The sequence below is a fragment of the Parasteatoda tepidariorum genome, chromosome 5 (genome assembly GCF_982258835.1).
Source record: "Parasteatoda tepidariorum strain Cologne lab strain chromosome 5, Ptep-v5.0, whole genome shotgun sequence".
Lineage (NCBI taxonomy): Eukaryota > Metazoa > Arthropoda > Arachnida > Araneae > Theridiidae > Parasteatoda > Parasteatoda tepidariorum.
The window spans coordinates 16,066,851-16,085,106 of record NC_141759.1 but is presented as its reverse complement, the minus strand read 5'-3'; the positions used below and the strand labels follow the sequence as shown (position 1 = coordinate 16,085,106).

The 18,256-nt window shown below is 29.1% G+C and overlaps 1 protein-coding gene across 4 annotated transcripts; it reads left to right on the top strand.

Moving 5' to 3' along the window:
* Positions 1-1,899: 1,899 nt before the first annotated feature.
* Positions 1,900-17,876, top strand: LOC107438370 (uncharacterized). Of its 4 annotated transcripts, XM_043051924.3 has the most exons (5): positions 2,083-2,297; positions 2,400-2,477; positions 8,067-8,463; positions 12,239-13,735; positions 16,541-17,876. In XM_043051924.3, exons 3-5 carry the CDS (start codon positions 8,293-8,295, stop codon positions 16,874-16,876), a joined length of 2,004 nt encoding a protein of 667 aa, XP_042907858.1. In that variant the 5' UTR covers positions 2,083-2,297; positions 2,400-2,477; positions 8,067-8,292; the 3' UTR covers positions 16,877-17,876. The 4 variants fall into 4 exon arrangements, with proteins under 4 accessions (XP_015906135.1, XP_015906134.1, XP_087019585.1 ...); XM_016050649.5 differs by lacking the exon at positions 2,400-2,477 and having other exon boundaries at positions 1,900-2,206; XM_016050648.5 differs by lacking the exon at positions 2,400-2,477 and having other exon boundaries at positions 2,037-2,297.
* Positions 17,877-18,256: the final 380 nt, after the last annotated feature.

Genomic DNA, 18,256 nt, shown 5'->3' with positions numbered 1-18,256 from the left:
GGACCCTAAAATCTCAGAAATTAGAATAAGTTTTTTGAGAAAATATGATTAGTGTTTCATGATGGTCCAATTAATATAGCACTACCACTGCCTTAACATATAGGCTCATATTTGAAATGCTGCTCTGCTCAATTTAATTATCTGTGTTTGGCAAACAACTTCTTAAATTTTTTATATAAATTCTTATTTGTTTCTGTAAGTTTTAAAAACTTTTGATTTCATTCTTGAATAAAAATATTAATTTAATTCTATTTTCATTTTTTTGCTATATTTTAATTAAAAATAGCAAAAATGATAAAAATAAAAATTTTTGCCATTATTTTCAGCTTTAACTATTTTTTGATTGAAAGAAATAGGTGACAACGATAAAATAATAGTTAGGCATTTTTTTATTGTATCATTGTTATTTGTCATCAAGAACTAGAAGGAATGCCTCTAAATGTGATACGACTCATTATGAAATAAATATATTGTTGGGGGGGAAAAATAAAGTTTTAATTCTACATTCTAGTTTTGTTTCTTTTGTTTTTAAATTCGCAGAGTCCTTTTTTTTTCTTAGAAATTCTTTATTGTAAATATACAAAATTACAGATGAGAAAAAGAACATTCATTTTCATCAGCTGCAAATAAAAGAGATTTCATGCAGCGGCCAAGGGAGTCAACTGGCATCCATTTGATATTTTAACTTTTAATCTGTTATTTTAATTTGTCATATGAAATTGAATTTTTTAACAAATAAATATTTGGCTCAAACACAATATTTTATGAATTATATGATTTTCGGAAAGATTGAATAAGGAAATTTTAGGCTGCTAAACTTAAATATGCTTTTCGTTAAAAAAAAAAATTAAGGGCACATTGTAGGAAATAATAAACTTTTAACATAAACTTTTTTTTTTTTTTTAATAAAAATGAGTTTAAATGTGTATAGTATTTTTTTTAAAAATTCTTTAAGATTATTAACAATCTTATAATTTTATTTATTTACTTCTGCTATTTTTCATGACTACACTATTCTTTTCTGAGGTATCTTATCGAAGAACTAGCCTAGCACACTTCTGTAAATACCACACTTAATATTTTCAGAGAATGACTCTAATAAAAGAAGGGTCCAGGAGAGACTGGCTGGTAAGGGGTTGGGCCCATGCTGCAGAGATTGTGAGTTCGATTCTCGCCGGCCGAAGACTCTCGATGTACAAAATGGTGACTGGTGCACGCTAAATTTATCGGGGTCACAAAGTCCTCTAAGTTCTTATAACAAATCAATATAATTGGGATTACTGTACCGAAGATGGATCGCGCTCTTCAGATCAAAATTTCGATATGTGGATGGATGATATGTGAATGTTTACTCCCTGCAAAATGGGATGAAACGTTTGTATAGTGTTTTCGGATCTTTCTCGCGCATGTTTCCTAGAGATCGTTACCAATATCCCTTGGAGTAGCTCGACGATGACGTAAATAAAAGTGCCTCTAAGAGAAAAAAATTAAGTCCCACAGTGTAGATCGTATAGACACTGTTTCTGCAGAGCACCGAATTTAAGCATCTCTGGCTGTGGTCAGTAAATGATTGGGTAACCACTTTGATTAGCCTGCGTAGGAACCGAGGGTGCAGGCATCGGTCCTCGTTAAACTGTTCTACCTTAAAGTGCTCTGTTTTTCTCGCAGTTCGTCAGGCTTCCAAAGCAGGAGAACCATCTCCTCTGCAGAGGATCAAAATTGCGATTGCAAGTTTTCGGATCATCCTCAGGAATGTTTCCCAGCCCATTGTACAGCTCTAGTGCGATGTAGTGAAAGTACCTATCTACCAATGAGGTTCTCATATTTTCTCGACGATAAACGAAAGTACGGTTATCGCTTGCAGCGGGAATATTCCTGCGCGTGAGCGAATCTAGTAAAGAATCTTTTCGAAAGTAACATCCGCATTTGCAAAATAGACATTGAACCTAACTACAATTTATTTTTGCCATTCAGTGCATAGTATCATACCACTTTTTCTCCCGGATATAATTTTATCAACGTTGCCATCTTTTGTTACATAATACTGAACTTGCTAATTTTTCTTTTCTCTCTTGAAAAAGTGGGTGCAGTGGAAATAATGGCTGGATTTGAGGAATTTTAGTTATGAAATTAACAAATATAAAGCTTAAAAAGGAAAAGTTAGTGACAAACCCTCTATTAACTTAAGAAAAAAAGAGTATTGATTGTAATTATCTTTACGATATACACATATAAACAAGGCCTGTCCTATTTCGTATTAAGAATTTCTTTGCTAGTTCTGGTTTTAAATGTCAATAGTAAGTCGAATGTTAAGTTGAAATTCGTATATGATCATTTGTTTTTAAAGTACTTTTGCTGTATCATCTGATTTAGAGTAATAAGCTGTTTAATTTAATTAGGGAAAGTTAGAGGTAGCTCTGACGACGTTTGGGTGCTAGCCTTAATTAAATTACTTTGAACAGAAAAGAGGCTGATAAGTGAGAATGTTTTTCTAATATCTTAATTTTAAATCCGTATATTACAAAATTAAGATTATTTTTCGAAACTTACGCCTGACACATTAGTAATATTTGAAACGCTGATTGTAGCTAGAAAAAAACAATCGCAGCAGAATACACATTTTTATTAAAATAATTACTATTCAAATAAACTTAACGAGTAATTGTTAACTATTGCTGCATCGTTTTTATAATATTTATAATAAAAATAAAAATTATCCTATTGAAGCTTTCTGCTGGATTCTTTTACATACTATGTTATTCTAAATGTACTTTTGTGTATGTATAAAGCAACTTAAATTATTTTTGTTTTATTATAAATATTGGGTCTCTGCCCCTTTAATTAATCATTCTGCGTATTGTGCTATTTTTTTTTTTTTAACATTCTTTAAATTAAGGATTAACATCTATTTTCCTATAATACTTATTATTCTAAATATTTTATTCATTTTAAGAGGACTTATATAAGTATTTTTTAATATCATAGTTGTTTTTGTATTTCATTGTATTCTTTTGTAAAGTTAGATTTAACTTCGCCTTTAACATTTTAGTGAATGATTAAGGCATTCATTTTTCTTTATTCTATACATTTTCTTCATTACAAGAGAACATTTCTCTTGTTTTATTATTATTTTTCTTCATCATATTCTTTTAGTTAATTTTGAAAATTACCATTGTTTTCATACGATACATTTTTTTAAAATTTAGGTTTTGTTTTGTGTATATATTTATGACATTTTATGAATTCTATGATCTGTTGATCTATATTAGAATTTAGATCAACAAAGATATTTATACCTGTATATACCTGTTTAACTATCTAAAATTCATAAATACCTGGCTATTAATTTTATTGCAAATTTTTTGATTATCTATTTCTTTAAAGTTTACATTGTCAATATTTATTATGTTATTTACTGTGAAGAAAAATTCATTCACGGTAATTAATGAAATCGTAATTTTTTAGTTTTCTTTATTGTTATGGTCTTATCTTCCTTAAATTAGCTTTTCTAATTATAATCCCAGTATATGTGGCTTTAAAAGTAACATCTGAATGAGGAAAGTTTTGCTACAAATATATTTTTGAAGTGTAAAAGTTTAATTTAAAAAAAAGTTAAATCATATATAATTTTTCCTGAATATGAATAATTCAGAGTTCTTTATTTCTTCTATATTTAGATGTGAAGAGATATTTTTCTAAAAAATATTAATGTTCAATGTGTTAAATTAGCTGTAAAATTTTTTGAGTTTTTACATCATTATTACTAATGAATTACTAGATTTTAATGAAATCGGGAAGCTTCTATCCCTATGTAAAATAAACTGCTATGGAAAAAAAAACCTTTTTTTTTTGCCCCCGTTTAAAATTGGAAGTAACTCTTAGCTATGATATACATATATTATTTAATTATGTTAAATAACATGATAAATAAAATATATATTTAGTTTTATCAATTTATTTCTAATGTTTCAGACAGCTGAAATTTAATAATTTTTTTAGAAATGAAAAAAAAGTATTTATGTAATTTTTTTTGTGTATTAAATATACATATCATTTATTGTTTTCAATTGAAAAAAAAGTATTTATGTAATTTTTTTTGTGTATTAAATATACATATCATTTATTGTTTTCAATTGAAAATAACTGTTTTTCATAAATTAAATGCTATAAATTTGAGTCTGATTAGGGCACAAAAAAAGAAATGTACATAATTTATGCATGCAAATAAATAATTAAAGAATATACTTGATATTTTTAGTATTCATAAAGTTTATTTTCTTTATTTTTGTGTAAATAAACAAATGGATAAAATTTTCTTTAACAAACTAAAATATAAACAGTTGAAGTACGTATTTACTTTTTTAGTTTTTCTTCTTATTATGCTTAAATTAATTTTTGTATTGACAAAACTTGTCTCTAAAGACTTATGAAATGTTTCATATTGCAAATTACAAGATATTTTAATTTAAAGAAATATTTAATTTAATTAAAAATATCAACAATATATTAATATTAATAATGAATATTTTATATAGAATAGAAACAGTAAGACAGATTACCTTATTATAATTGTCTTGTATTTTAAAGTTTGAAAAACAATTCATTAATATATATATAAATATATAAAAAAAAAACTTAAAGTACAGAATTCATTATTTCTTTTGACTAAAGGGAAATTTCAAAATTTCACAAATATGATTGATTTTTAAAAATAAAATTATTTCATTTATTATAAAATGAAATCAATACAGAAAAAAACTTGTCAAATTATCAAAGAATTTCTAACCAAATATATTTTTTTCCCTTCTTTTCCCCTTAAAAAAACAAATTTGGTTTAAATGAAATAGTTTTAAGCATAAATTTCTTTTATAATTTAGTGATGAAATTTCTAGTTTTAGTTTTATCACTTATATTAAATTTACTAACTCAATATAAATGAACAAAGCCTGTCTTAAAACTAAGTTTCAACAAATTTCATAAATCTTAGTCTTATTCTCATTTAGGATCTCTTCCATTTAATTTAGTTTATCTCATTGCATTGAAAAAAGTTATTTCTTCTTTAAAATGTGCAAACTTAAATGGCTTACTATAATGTCTGCTTTATTACATAACACATTGCAAACCTTTTTACTTTACTTTTTTAATGGAACAATGTATTATGTACTAGATATTTATAGTTCTTTGAAATATTTCTTCTGGAACCAATATATATAATTAAAAGTTTATTTTCAAAAATTAAAGAATAAGGAAAAAAATATTAAAGAATAAGTAAAATAAAATTATATTACTCTCTGAACTGATAATCATCAAGACGAATCGTGGTTATTTATTTGGCTTAAAAAGAACAACGAGTTATTAAAATAGTATACACAAGTGTTGATCCGAAAAGATTTATCATATTTATAGAATTATTAGTAAAAACATGTTATGACAACAAAGGAACTCTAACTCATGATCCATCTACCACTGAGGATATTCCACATCCCTGTGGCAGAATTGCGGCGACTCGGCCACATTGTTGGATGAACGTTACAGAGTTTTTGCAGATAGATTTTAGTCCCATTCGTGTGATTTTGTAGTCTATCTTTATTTTGGAATTACTACATGAATTTTACGATTCTTAATTTATGTACAAGTTCTAATTTACTATCGTTTAATTTATTTATGAATTTAAATTTTGTAATGATTTACAAAATTAGAAAGGGGAAATAATAAGGTCGTTTTTCCACCTGCAAAATGTGAGAAAGTGCCAATAATATTAGAATTAAAAAAAAATATTACTTTTACAATTAAAACTTTCTATACGTTTTATTCTATACTATCTTGTGTAAACACAACGTTTCTGTTACTTTAATTTAGTAATTGTTATAATTAAAATTATTTTAAAGAAAAATATATTATTAATGCTAGGGAAGTTTGTCGCAGAAAGCCCGAAAAAATTCTGTCATAGGGTTCCACATCATTACCAAAGTCGGTGCAAACTGGATGAGGAATTCTTATCGACTAGCGAATCAACCAGATTCGAACCCGGTTCACCTCATTGGAAAGCGAATGCTCTGTCCCCTGAGCCATCACGGTTCATTTTTAAACATTAACATTTTCATACACAGTCGCAAAGTGTAAAAATATATAGAATAATTGAAAACTCAAAATTTAGGTTAATGTTGTAACTAGTATTGCCTTTACTCACTGTTACTAAATGCATAAATAAAACTATGAATCCACGATAGTGATTTTTGTCAGTAGCTGATAATTTTTAATAATTTTGATTTTTTTGTTTCAATTTTGATAACTTTGTACCAAAAATAAATGTTTCACTAATTTCTTATTTTAATGAGCTATTTCCTTTTCTTTCAATACTAGTTAAGATGGGAGAAAACTTTAACATCTTGCGCATTTTATAGATACGTCACTACATTATTTTAACAATTATGTATCATTTTTTAAACTTTTCTTTTTCCTAAATTAATCTACATGTTCATTGATTATCGAATTGGCCATTTTAAGGTAGAAAACAAACTTTTAGAGTTTTCAAATGTGAAAGACAATATTTTTTATTTTTAAGTATTTTAGTAGGATACTAAGAATACCTCTAAGATAAAATTTTTATGATATGGCATGTAAAATTTTTCTCTCAAGAATTAATGAGTGGGACATATTAATTCTCAGGCATGAATAAACACTTTAGTTTTTAAAAAAAAAAAAACAAAGCTAGAAGGCTCTGTTTGCCAACCTCGATCATTACTTCTCATTCATAGTTTTTTCTTCTTTTTTTAAACGTGAATATTTTCCACAAAAGCACAGAATTTTTTGTTTACATGTTAATCATAATGAAATAGATGATTACCTGAATTTGAGAAATACTAATCTTAACTTGAAAAGAAAATTTTAACCTACAGAACATAAAATGCGTGACTTAATAAGAAAAAATAAATGAGAAGCAATTTTACTTATTGACGAAATTTATAACAATTTTAAATAAGGAACAGATTGATGGTTTTTTCCTATGTATCAGATATTTTGTCCAGGAAGGGTACTTTCTTAAAGTTAGATATTAGATATGCTTATGGATAGTTGATTGTCTTCTAGCTTTTGTAGTTATAAATTAATTAAGAAGCAGCTAAGAAGTTAATTTAATGTCACTTTTTAGATGATCTAGAGTGCAAAATATGTCCGATCGTGGGAATAAGGATCAGGAGGATATTCAGGCATCGCTTGGAAAATATGTAATCCAAAGAAAAAAAACAAAATAGTTTGCTAGAAAATTTTTATTGCTGAAAAAAAGTATCTTTTAAATTTTTTTTCTTGTACTAAAATTTTAAATGGAAAGAATCTTACAAGAAAAACTTTATCATTGCAGAAAAAAAAAATCTTTCAAGAAAGAAGAATAAAGATTTGCTTGTCTTTAAAAGTGTTAGAATATTTTGTTATGTTAAGTATAACACAAGTAACAACCTTATATGTCAGTTTTTTTATTTATTAGTTTATGAATGGTTTCTTAAATTTAGTTTTATAAATTATTACTATTTCAATTTATTTTGATTTCTATTATTTTTAATACACAGGCTAGTTTATTTACGAATTGTAAATCAAGTGAATTTTATTTTTTGGTTGTTGAAAAATTAAAAAATTTTTAATATACAATCTTTACTTTCTAAAATATTTTGAAAACATTATGGTATCAAAAAATATAAAGCTATAATTTTAAGGAAAATTTAAAAAAAAAAAAAAAAAAAAAAAACTAAGTTTAGAAAAAATATTAGACTCTGAGAAATTTTTGCACACCTGGATGACCGTAGTAATTTTTTTTTTCGTTAAATTTTTATGAAAATAAAGATTTCTGTGTTCGTTCTAAATGGGATAGAATGGCTATATTTGCAGGCTGTACTATAGTTTAATTTGAGGTGGGAAAGATCCTAGGTCTATATCTTTCCCACCTCATCCTAGGTTTCTGCTATAGTTTAATTTTCATCAATATGTAAATTTTTTAACATGATTAAATTAACTGTTCAATTTCTTAGTAACAAAAATTGCTAGCTAATAATTATTTTTCTTACTCTTTTCAGTTCCATTTGAATGCATTATTAAGTTGAAAAAAAGAATGCGCCGGATAAACATTGGACGTATGCATGTCTTTCAGAGCACAAAATGACATTTCGTAAAATCCCTACACTAATGTGTGTGTGCTATAGTGCTATTCTCTTTGTGCTTTTCTCCGAGCAATCGTGAGCATTGGAGGCGTGTGAAGAGGAAGAGGACGGCGGCTGCTGCAGCCCGGGACTGTTGAGGAGAATGGGCTCTATGATCAGTAGCTTTTTCCAGACCGGGGGTCACCTCCTCTCGTCTGGAACATCAGAGACCACTAAGAACATAGTGCTTGCCCTTCTTCAGGACATGAGGGAGAAAGAATTATCACATATTGAATGGTGCCACATCGAAACATATATTAGCAATATTCCTAAAGTGAGTAGTGTATGAGTTAGAATTTATTTATTTTAATTTAGGTACTTTAGTTTCCAATCGTGGTTTTTGCAATATTCCCTATTAGAGATGTTATTGATAAATAATCGAAAAGCTGAATGGATAAAGATTTTACGTGCCATTTTAGCGAGCTAAAGTTAATTAGCTTTGAAATTTATTTGGGTCATTCTCTATAAATGTGTAATTCGCTCCCCCGTGTTCACAGCAAACTGAAAGAAAATTTCCTTTTAGTTTTTTTTATATATTTGTCACTTTCTAAAGAACAAAATAATATGCAGTTAACAGAGCTATATACTACCTACTTTTGTCCAGGCTAAATATATATAAATATATTATTACCTTACTCTGTCCCTTATTAGAATTTCGGTCTTTCATGATCTACTTCCTCTATATAAAAATTAAAATGGGTCAGGAAATTTTTTTTTTATAATTGCTATGTGTATTAAACATGAAAAACTATGTTTTTTATGTTTCACTGCAATTTAGAAATAGTTATGCTGTCAGAGTTAATCTTGTCTCTTGCATCATTACCATCCTATAGTTGTTATAGCCATTCACTGCCACTAAATGTCACTGGTGACTAGGACTGGGCGATATTAGAAATTATGTATGCATCGTCAGTTTTGCATCGCGATATAGCGATGCATCGCGATACAGTATTTTTGAATTTCATTTACTTGTAAGGCACAGAAAGTCATATTTCTATCAAAACTCCATACTCAGATTCAGGGCCCGATTAACCTCTGAAAATAGGGGAAGCATAATAGGATTTTGGGGCCCCCCTAACTTGAGCAAAAGAAACTTTTGATATTTTTCGCCCATAAACAATACATTTTAAAGAGGGAAGAACCATGTGAAAACTATTAGAACCTTGGAAAAGAATACAGAGATCCTATGCAATCATGTTGGACCCTTCTTTACGTGCTTTATAAAGCACGTAAAGAAGGGTCCAACATGTATAGTAGCCAACTATATATCGTAACAAAAACATGAGGGAGTAGCTAGCACATATGTTGACAAAATTGAAAATATTTCACTAAATTAAATTATAAAATTACTTGTTGTTATACGAAAGGTTCTTTGCAAGATGAGTCTCTTTTTTTATGCCAATTTTTTCACTAGCGGCAAAACAACACAAAGCATCCCATTTTTTTTCTTTTCGAGAGTTTTTGTTGGAGTCATTTTTTTTCTTATTTCTTTTATTATTAATATTTTTTTGGCTACAAAAAATAAGAAATTGGGCCCTTAATTTCAGTCATTTGGGGGCCCCCCTAGAATTTAAAAGGGGAAGCACTTGCTTCCTGTGCCTTTTCGGTAATCAGGCCCTGCTCAGATTGATTTAAATCAATTTATAAATTGGAAGTATATATGTTTTGCTTAAGAAAGATATTAAATAAATTGACTACAATGTACAAATCTTACTTAAATAGTTATTGAAATATTTGTTTAGAAATTCATAATACGCTTAAAACAAAGTGTTAAAAACTGTTTTTTTAAAGCGTTTTTTACAAATTAATATTTTCTTGTACTATTATGCGTAAATAATTACATAATTATTAAGTTCGATCGTAATGTTCAATTTCTAAATGAAAAAGTAAATGCAAGTTTTGTTACATTTTCTAAAAATGATCACTCAAATAAATGAAAGATTTCTTAATTTAAAAATAAATAATAAAAAAAAAAATAAATAAAATTGAAATTTATCAATATATTTACCTAACAGTATAAAAAGAAAATTTAAAAAATAAGTTTGTTAAAAATTATTTGTATGTTTAAAACAAAGTGCTAAATAAATTTTAGAAAAAAAAAACGCTTTTAAAACACTATTTATTATTATTATTATTCCAGATAAATAATTAAATTAAATTGAATAATGACCGAATTATGAACGAAAAACAAAGTAAGGTTTAATTTCTTAAAATTAAAAACAAAAGAATTGTGATATTCGATAATATATTTAGCTAATTAACAAATAATATGAAAAGAATATTTTTGAAAAAACGAACTTTTCTACTAAAACGAAGTGCTAAATGATTTTAAAAAAATGAATAAAATACGCAAACATTTCAAATTTTTTTGAATTAAACAATGTTGTTTGACTTATGTCCAAATCCAAATGACAAAAAATAAGTTTTGTTTTAACTTTATTTCTAAAAATAAAAACAAGATTTATAAATTTAAAATCAGTAATAAAAACCTATTAAATTATTAGAAGTTTTATCCAAAAAGTTTTTAATAAATTAAAAGAAAGTAAAAAAATAACCTAACAAATTTAATTCTTTATGGGCGCCTTAAATTAGATTTCCGATAATTTTCACATTTGAAAATAAAAAAAAGTTTTGTTTAAAAAAAACTTATCTAATTAATGAAGAAACTTTTATTTATATATTCTTTTCAATAATAGATTGCCTTCAGAACAAGGTAACATTCGCGATCACGAAGTTAGTCCCACTGAAAGTAATTTACTAGAAACGATATCAAGTTGCGACAAAGAAAAAAAACTAAGAGGTGCGAAAACGAACATGCGATATTACGATATATGTTCTCAAAACTCTGATTCTACAGCTCACCAATCAAGGCCATTTCAACGTTACGAAACGAACATCGTCTTCCACAGCGCTAGTCGACATCGGAACGTAAGAGAAGAGTCTTATATCGATTATTGTTATCTTATATCCTTGCGTGTCTTATATCGCTATATCGTTTTGCGCTCGTTGTCTTTACTCGACGGCTTAAATCAGATTTCTGTTGCATCGCCTGGAATGAAAGTCGCTGTATCGTCTTGTCGATATATGCGTTAAATTGATATGTCTCGATACATCAATTTATAGCCCAGTCCTGCTGGTGACCCAAATAACATTTATTCTTAGTAGCAGCCAATTTAGGGTCAGGGATGTGAACGAAATTTTTGTATGGAACTGAGGATTATGTTTAGTATTGAATAATACAGTAAATTGAAAATTTTTATTTGCTTTCATTGTCAACCTTACTTATATAATTGTTCATTTTTGTTTTTTTATAAGTTTATGTTAGATAAATCTTTGTTTTCCTGCGAAATAAAGTAAAAGCACGTCCATCTGAAACTTTATAAACGTGTGAAGGATAATGACAGGCTGGCGACAAGGCCTGCAAATAAAATAATAAATTGTATTTTTTTTCTATTTTGCAATTTAAATTTGGTGCAATGAATTGTGTAGGAGTCATGGTGGCTTAGAGAATAGAGTGCTCGCCTCTCAATGAGGCGAGCCTGGTTCGAATCCAAGCGTTGGCTGATCAATTCGATTTGTATACCCAGTTTGCACTCACCACCACAGTGCTGGCTTAAAATATCCTCATTGGTAGACGTATCCTGGTTTAAAGAGCCCTTGCCATCAGACTAACTGTGGTAAGTTTTCGTGGTTAATTAATTAGTATCTTAAATTGTTTCCATTTTATAGTGTGCAATCTTGGTGTGCAATCATTTTGTTCCAAACTTTAGGAAGCACAACAAAAGCAGCTATTTCTTTTTTTATAAATAAACTTCAACGGCAAAATTCTCAGTTAAGTATTACAGTTTAATTCGTATTTTTTTCCTTCTAATTTCAGTTTTTACCATGTTATTTACTGTTTACTTAAACTTAACAACAATATCTAGTTTTAGACTATCGCTAAACGTAATGTCCCACATTGTTAAAAGATAAGTAATAGTGTATACTGTATATATAGTTGCTCTTTAAGTTTTAAAGCACACTAAACTCATTTATTTTGCATTTCTTAGGGTGAAAACATTCTCTCTGTTCAAAGTGCTGATGGATATAACTTGCTTCAACGCGCTATAGGATTCAATTGCGTTGAGCTTGTTAAATGGATCTTGAACAGAGGCTGTGATGTTAACAGAGGAGCTTGTAGCTTACCTTTGCATATTGCTGCATTTCATGGAACAGAAGAAATTGTTGAGCTTCTGTTGAAACATGGCGCCAGAGTGGATCTGGAAGCAAGAATGTGTTTTCCGGGTCCTCATAATCAAAATTGTGAGTTAAGATTTTATGTCGTTCCCGGTATGGGAATTGAAGACCGGACGTCCGATCGGCTACAGTCCGCCGAGTATTATGCCATTGACGGTGACCAAGCTGAAATTTTGGAGCTTCTTTTGGCCCAAGGGGAAGATAATTGGCTACCTTGGCAACAAAAGCGACCCTTGCTGCATCTAGCTTGTGAACGGGGGGCGTGGAATTGTGTACGATATTTAGTCTCTGAACGCTCTGATGAAATCAACCAGTGCTATGATGAGTATTATCCTATTCATCAAGCTGCTATTCAAAATCTAAAGTTTCTTGGATTGTTGATTCAATGCGGGGCTGATATGATGGTTCGAACCGCCACACAGCAAATGACTTTGCTTCATGTGGTTTTGTTGTCAGGAAGAAAGTCTGCAGAAGAAACATTAAACACATTAAAAATGCTCCTCGACCACGGTTGCCGAGAACTCATGAACGAACCAGATACTCTGGGCAACACTCCCTTGCATGCTTTAATAGTGCGATATGCTTTAGAAGAATCACATTATGGCTACAACCAGGAGCCTAGGCCTTGGAACAAGTGGGACATGCTTCATTTAATGCGATACTTACTTCAAAATGGTGCTCTTCCCAGCATAAATCATCCAGGAAACAGTGCTTTAGCTTGTGTCCTGAGACATATCAGGGACTGGGAATTCCGCTATGAACTGTTAGAGATGCTTCTTCAGAACGGAGGCAATCCCAACTCCGTAGGTAGAGATGGTTCTGTACCCCTTATGGTTTGCCTAGTACCCCTTATCAACAAGGATCCTTTGCACTATCTGACTCACACAAAAAAAGTTTTTTATCTTAATTGTGTCCGCTTACTATGCAAGTATGGTGCTAATCCTAATTGTTCTTCTCGCAGTAATCTGACGCCTCTGCATGTCCTGATCTTTACTGCTAGTGAGTATATCAATCTGAGTAATAAGGAGGAAAAAGACAACGCTCTGTCTTTTGTGAGACAGCTACTAGTCATACTTTTGCAGCATGGACTTGATCCGAATGTGAGATTCTCCCAAAGAACTCAGCATACCCTTTTAGCTTTGATGGATATGGTGCAGAATGCCCGTGTGCCATGGGACTTGGATTATGTTTATGATTTGACTCTTGTCTTGCTTCAATACGGAGCAAATCCAAATACTAGTATTAGTAGTACTGAACCTATGATATATCATTCTCAGAGCTCTGTTTATATTAAGAAACCATCTAATTGGGTGAGGACATTTATTAATATTTTCATCTCTTATATCTGACTTAAAATCTTTCATACATTATTTATTTTACAGTGGCATCTACAAATGTTTTTGAGTTGTAGCTAGGTGTTGTTCATCGTAAAAGTAATGAAATATTTTTAATATATATATATCAAAAGTCGTTGCCGAGAGGAAGGATGAAATCAGGTCTTAGGCAGGGGAAGAGGACCCTATATTTATTTAATTATTATTAGAAAGAGAAAACAACAATCATCCAAGTGACACAAAATTAAGCTCTCAATTAAAAGTTAGAGATAATCTTGCAAGATCCTTAAATTATTTCAATTAAAATAAGGGAGGCATTAATAATTATAATTGGTCTATTTAATAGGTCAAGGGAAAAAGTCTTTCTCACGGTTCAAAAAGAGGGAAAAATCAAAAATGTTAATTGATGCATAACTTGAAGTCAAAAATAGATTTAATGACAGCATGCGAATATTAAAGTGTTAGAAAGCATTTAGTTTTGAATATTAAACTAAGGAAAAGATTTAATTAAAGAAATAACATAAAAAGATTACTTGAAACTTTTTATGTTATATCCCCCTCCCCAAAAATGTTTTAATTACCATCTAAAAATTTAACAAAAATTATCTATTTGCGATGCTTTCCCTATGATAAACATAAAAAGATTACTTGAAACTTTTTATGTTATATCTCCCTCCCCAAAATTTTTTTAATTACCATCTAAAAATTTAGCAAACATTATCTATTTACGATGCTTTCCCTATGCTAAACATAAAAAGATTACTTGAAACTTTTTATGTTATATCCCCCACCCCAAAATTTTTTAATTACCGTCTAAAAATTTAACAAAAATTATCTATTTACGATGCTTTTCCTATGATAAACATAAAAAGATCTCTTGAAACTTTTTATGTTATATCCCCCTCCCCAAAAATGTTTTAATTACCATCTAAAAATTTAACAAAAATTATCTTTTTAAGATGCTTTCCCTATTATAAACATAAAAAGATTAGTAGAAGCTTTTTATGTTGGATATATACCCAGTGGCAGAATTGCAGCGACACGGCGACATTGTCGCAGAACGTTACACAGTTCTTGCAGAAAGATTTTGCAAGTAAAAAATTTTAGTTTTCTTTTTGTGATGATTATTTATGAATTGCGAAGACGGAAATAAATAGTCTATTTTCCCCTCAACAAAGTGCATGAATATCTCCCTTAATGTAAGAATAAAATTTTTTTACTTGTTCAATTAAAAATTTTTTAAATTTTTTGTTGTTGTAAACACAGTGCTTTTGTTACTTTAAATGAGTAACATATATATTTGTTATTATTAAAAGTATCTTGCAGAAAGATATTAGTGATAGAATTTTGTCGCAGATAGCTCGAAAAAATTCTGCAACGGGCATATATATATATATACAGTGCAGAACCTCTTAGGGGCCGTTCAAGAAGTACGTACACAAAAATGGATACATTTTAACCCCCTCCCCCTTTGTACATTACCGTTAATAAGGTCTTACTCCCCCCTCCCCTTAGAGTACGTACATTTTATTAGTCTACCCCCCTTTTTTATAAAAATTAAATTAATTATGTTTTAAATAAAATTAAATATTTATTTAAAATAATTTATTCATTTAAATTATTTAAACAATGTTTTCACCCGGTACCAGAAAAAGTTTCCAGGAAAGTTTGGTGTTAGCAATTTTTTATTTTGCGAGACAACTTTTTTTGAGAACTGATTTACTCATTCTAACAAGTGGTCGCCGTGTGAAAAAAAATACAAGAACAAACATATGTATAATACATGTGTAGGAAACAGTCTAATTTAAATTTGGTGTATTATGTTTGCTTATAATGTACATACTTTGTATAATACCTCCCCATCGTACAAAATGATACAAAATAGCAAATCCCCTCTCCCCTATCGGGATGTACATACTTTTTGAACGGCCCCTTAACTGAAAATCAGAAAACCAGAACGAAATTCGATACATTTCCCTTCCGTTTTTTAGAAAAATAGGGTTTTTTTCCCTCATAAGATTTTTTTTTTCTTTGTTAAAAGATGTTTACTTTACCATAATTTCAGAAATAATCATTAGTTCTCTGCACTGTTAAGAGAAGTAAGAGTCTTGTACTAAATATCATCAATCATTCTCTTCCTCACCCCCTACATAGTTGTTTCTTTTCAATCATAGCTCAGTGAGAAAGGGTGACTCATTGAACACCTGTTTTCTTATCATCTGGCCCTTAAGCAGGGAGAGTTTTTTTTTTGCACTTTCATTCTGTAAGCTTCTTTTTTGTTTGAATTTTTATCACACCTCCCAATATTTATGTATATATCTATATTGATAAATTAATTATAGTGAAAAATGGAAAAAGTTTTTTGAAAAAATTTATCAGTTTTTTTAGTTTTAAATGATTAAAAGTAATTAATTTTTTGCAAATATATTATTAACTTTACTGATAAAAAATATCTGATGCTTAGAACACTAATGTTTAGATAAAAATCATCATATTTGCCGCTTACATGACTAAATATACGTGCAGCCCTTCGTTAATCTATGTGCTGTGCAAGTGGCCCTTCACTCAAAAAAGTTGTGCACCCCTAGTTTAATGTTTTATCGTATTGTTTGCTAAAAATCTTTTTCTATGTTAAAAATGAGTCTTAAATTATGTTTGCTTAGCATTTTCTTCTATGTACTTGTATTAAACTCATATGTAGTAACTGTTTTTGTAGTTAATTTTTTTAATCAGTGTTTTTCAATAATCAGTTAATAATTCTTTTCTTTTTTCACCTTTCAGGTTTTGTATCATTATATTAAATTGATTATTAGGAAAGAAGAACTTCTAAATGATGAAGAGCAAACATTTACAAAATTAATATGGCTCTACTATTTCTCAATGAGTCATAAAGAACTGTACAAGTGCTTTAAAATTTTGAGCACTCAAACAACACTCATACCGATGAATGGGGCTGTCAGTACGCTGCTGCGCCAGATGCGTTCCCAACCTAGGACTTTGAAGCAGATGACGCGCGTCATCATTTACAATGCGGTGGACAACAGGGTTGCCCAGAACATTAATAAATTGCCTTTACCCCAACTTTTAAAAGAATATCTTTTAGACTGGAAACCTTAAATGTTTTGAAAAATGTATTTAATAGAGCATTTTCAATGTGAAGTCATTTTTTTTTTGTGAAATATTCTAAGAACTGTTGAGCTTTAATGGTGTAAAAAATAAGGAATTTATGACTGTGAGTTTTTCAACATATCTCAATTGATTATATTCTTCTGATTTTGTTTTGTTTTTATAAAAAAGTGAAAAATAAGGGAGTTCTTTAACACAGAGCCTGTGGAGCACCCTCAGAATCTTATCAACTTGTTCCCTAACAATTTTATAGTTCATAGTTTTTACTTAGCAACAAAACTCTTTTTCTGCTAAATTTTACTTATAAAGTAAAGTTTGGTATATTGCATATTACGAGATGTCCACTATTAAGACAAGTTTCCTAGTCGTCATTAAAAAGCTAATATTAACAATGCGAAAAATAATAAATGCAATGTGCTTATAATGAATTAAAAATTAATAACCTCCAGCTATTACTAAAAAAATTTTTTGTTGATAAAAGTACCTTTGCTTTGCACGAATTAGATTCTCTGTTCGAAAAGCGCTCCACTGGTTCTGTGCTGCATAACTTATCCGTTGATTTATTAGAAATAAATGTTCTAGATGTTAATTCACTACAGTTAATAGTGACTTATAAACTATATAAATAGTCTTGACTATTGTATGTTAGTTTGTTTTCAAATCTTTTTCCTCTTTTTAATCCATCGTTATTGCTTGTTAAAGTCATTTATGTTTTTAAAACTCAATAATAGATGTATATGATGAACTATAATACAATTCATTTGAATGCATTGAAATAATATTTTTACGGATCCTTAAAATTATTAATAAACGATTGTAATTTAAGGTGGGAATTTTAAAATGATACTGAAAAATTATGACCATAAGCAATAAAGTAAAGACAAAGAAACGTGTCTGGTATTGAAAAGAGCAACCTCAATCCTTAATTTTTTTTTTTAAAGAGCCCGGCTTATGCAATTAAATGAATTTTTAATCTATCAAAAGAAAAAAAGCTAAGTTTTTAAAACGAATATTATGTGTCAATTATTATTGCTGAAATGATTTGAGTGATCATTATTATTATTGTTTAATTACAGATTTGAAAACTAATCTGTTTCTGGTGCCATATAAGTTGACAAATTCTAAATGGATTTTGTTAATAAACCATAATATATGGATGTAACATCTTTCTTGTGACAATTTATGATTTATAAATTTAAATCACTTCTATTGCTATTCAGTTTTTTTTAACATCCGGACAAAACATCCTTATTGGCACAACAGACCGAGGTGGGCCTTAGTCTTCTCTAAAACATTATTTCTCCTTCTAGGTTTTGTTAGTTCAATACCCTGATTGTTTTGAAATCTGCATTAATAAAGTCCAACAATCAA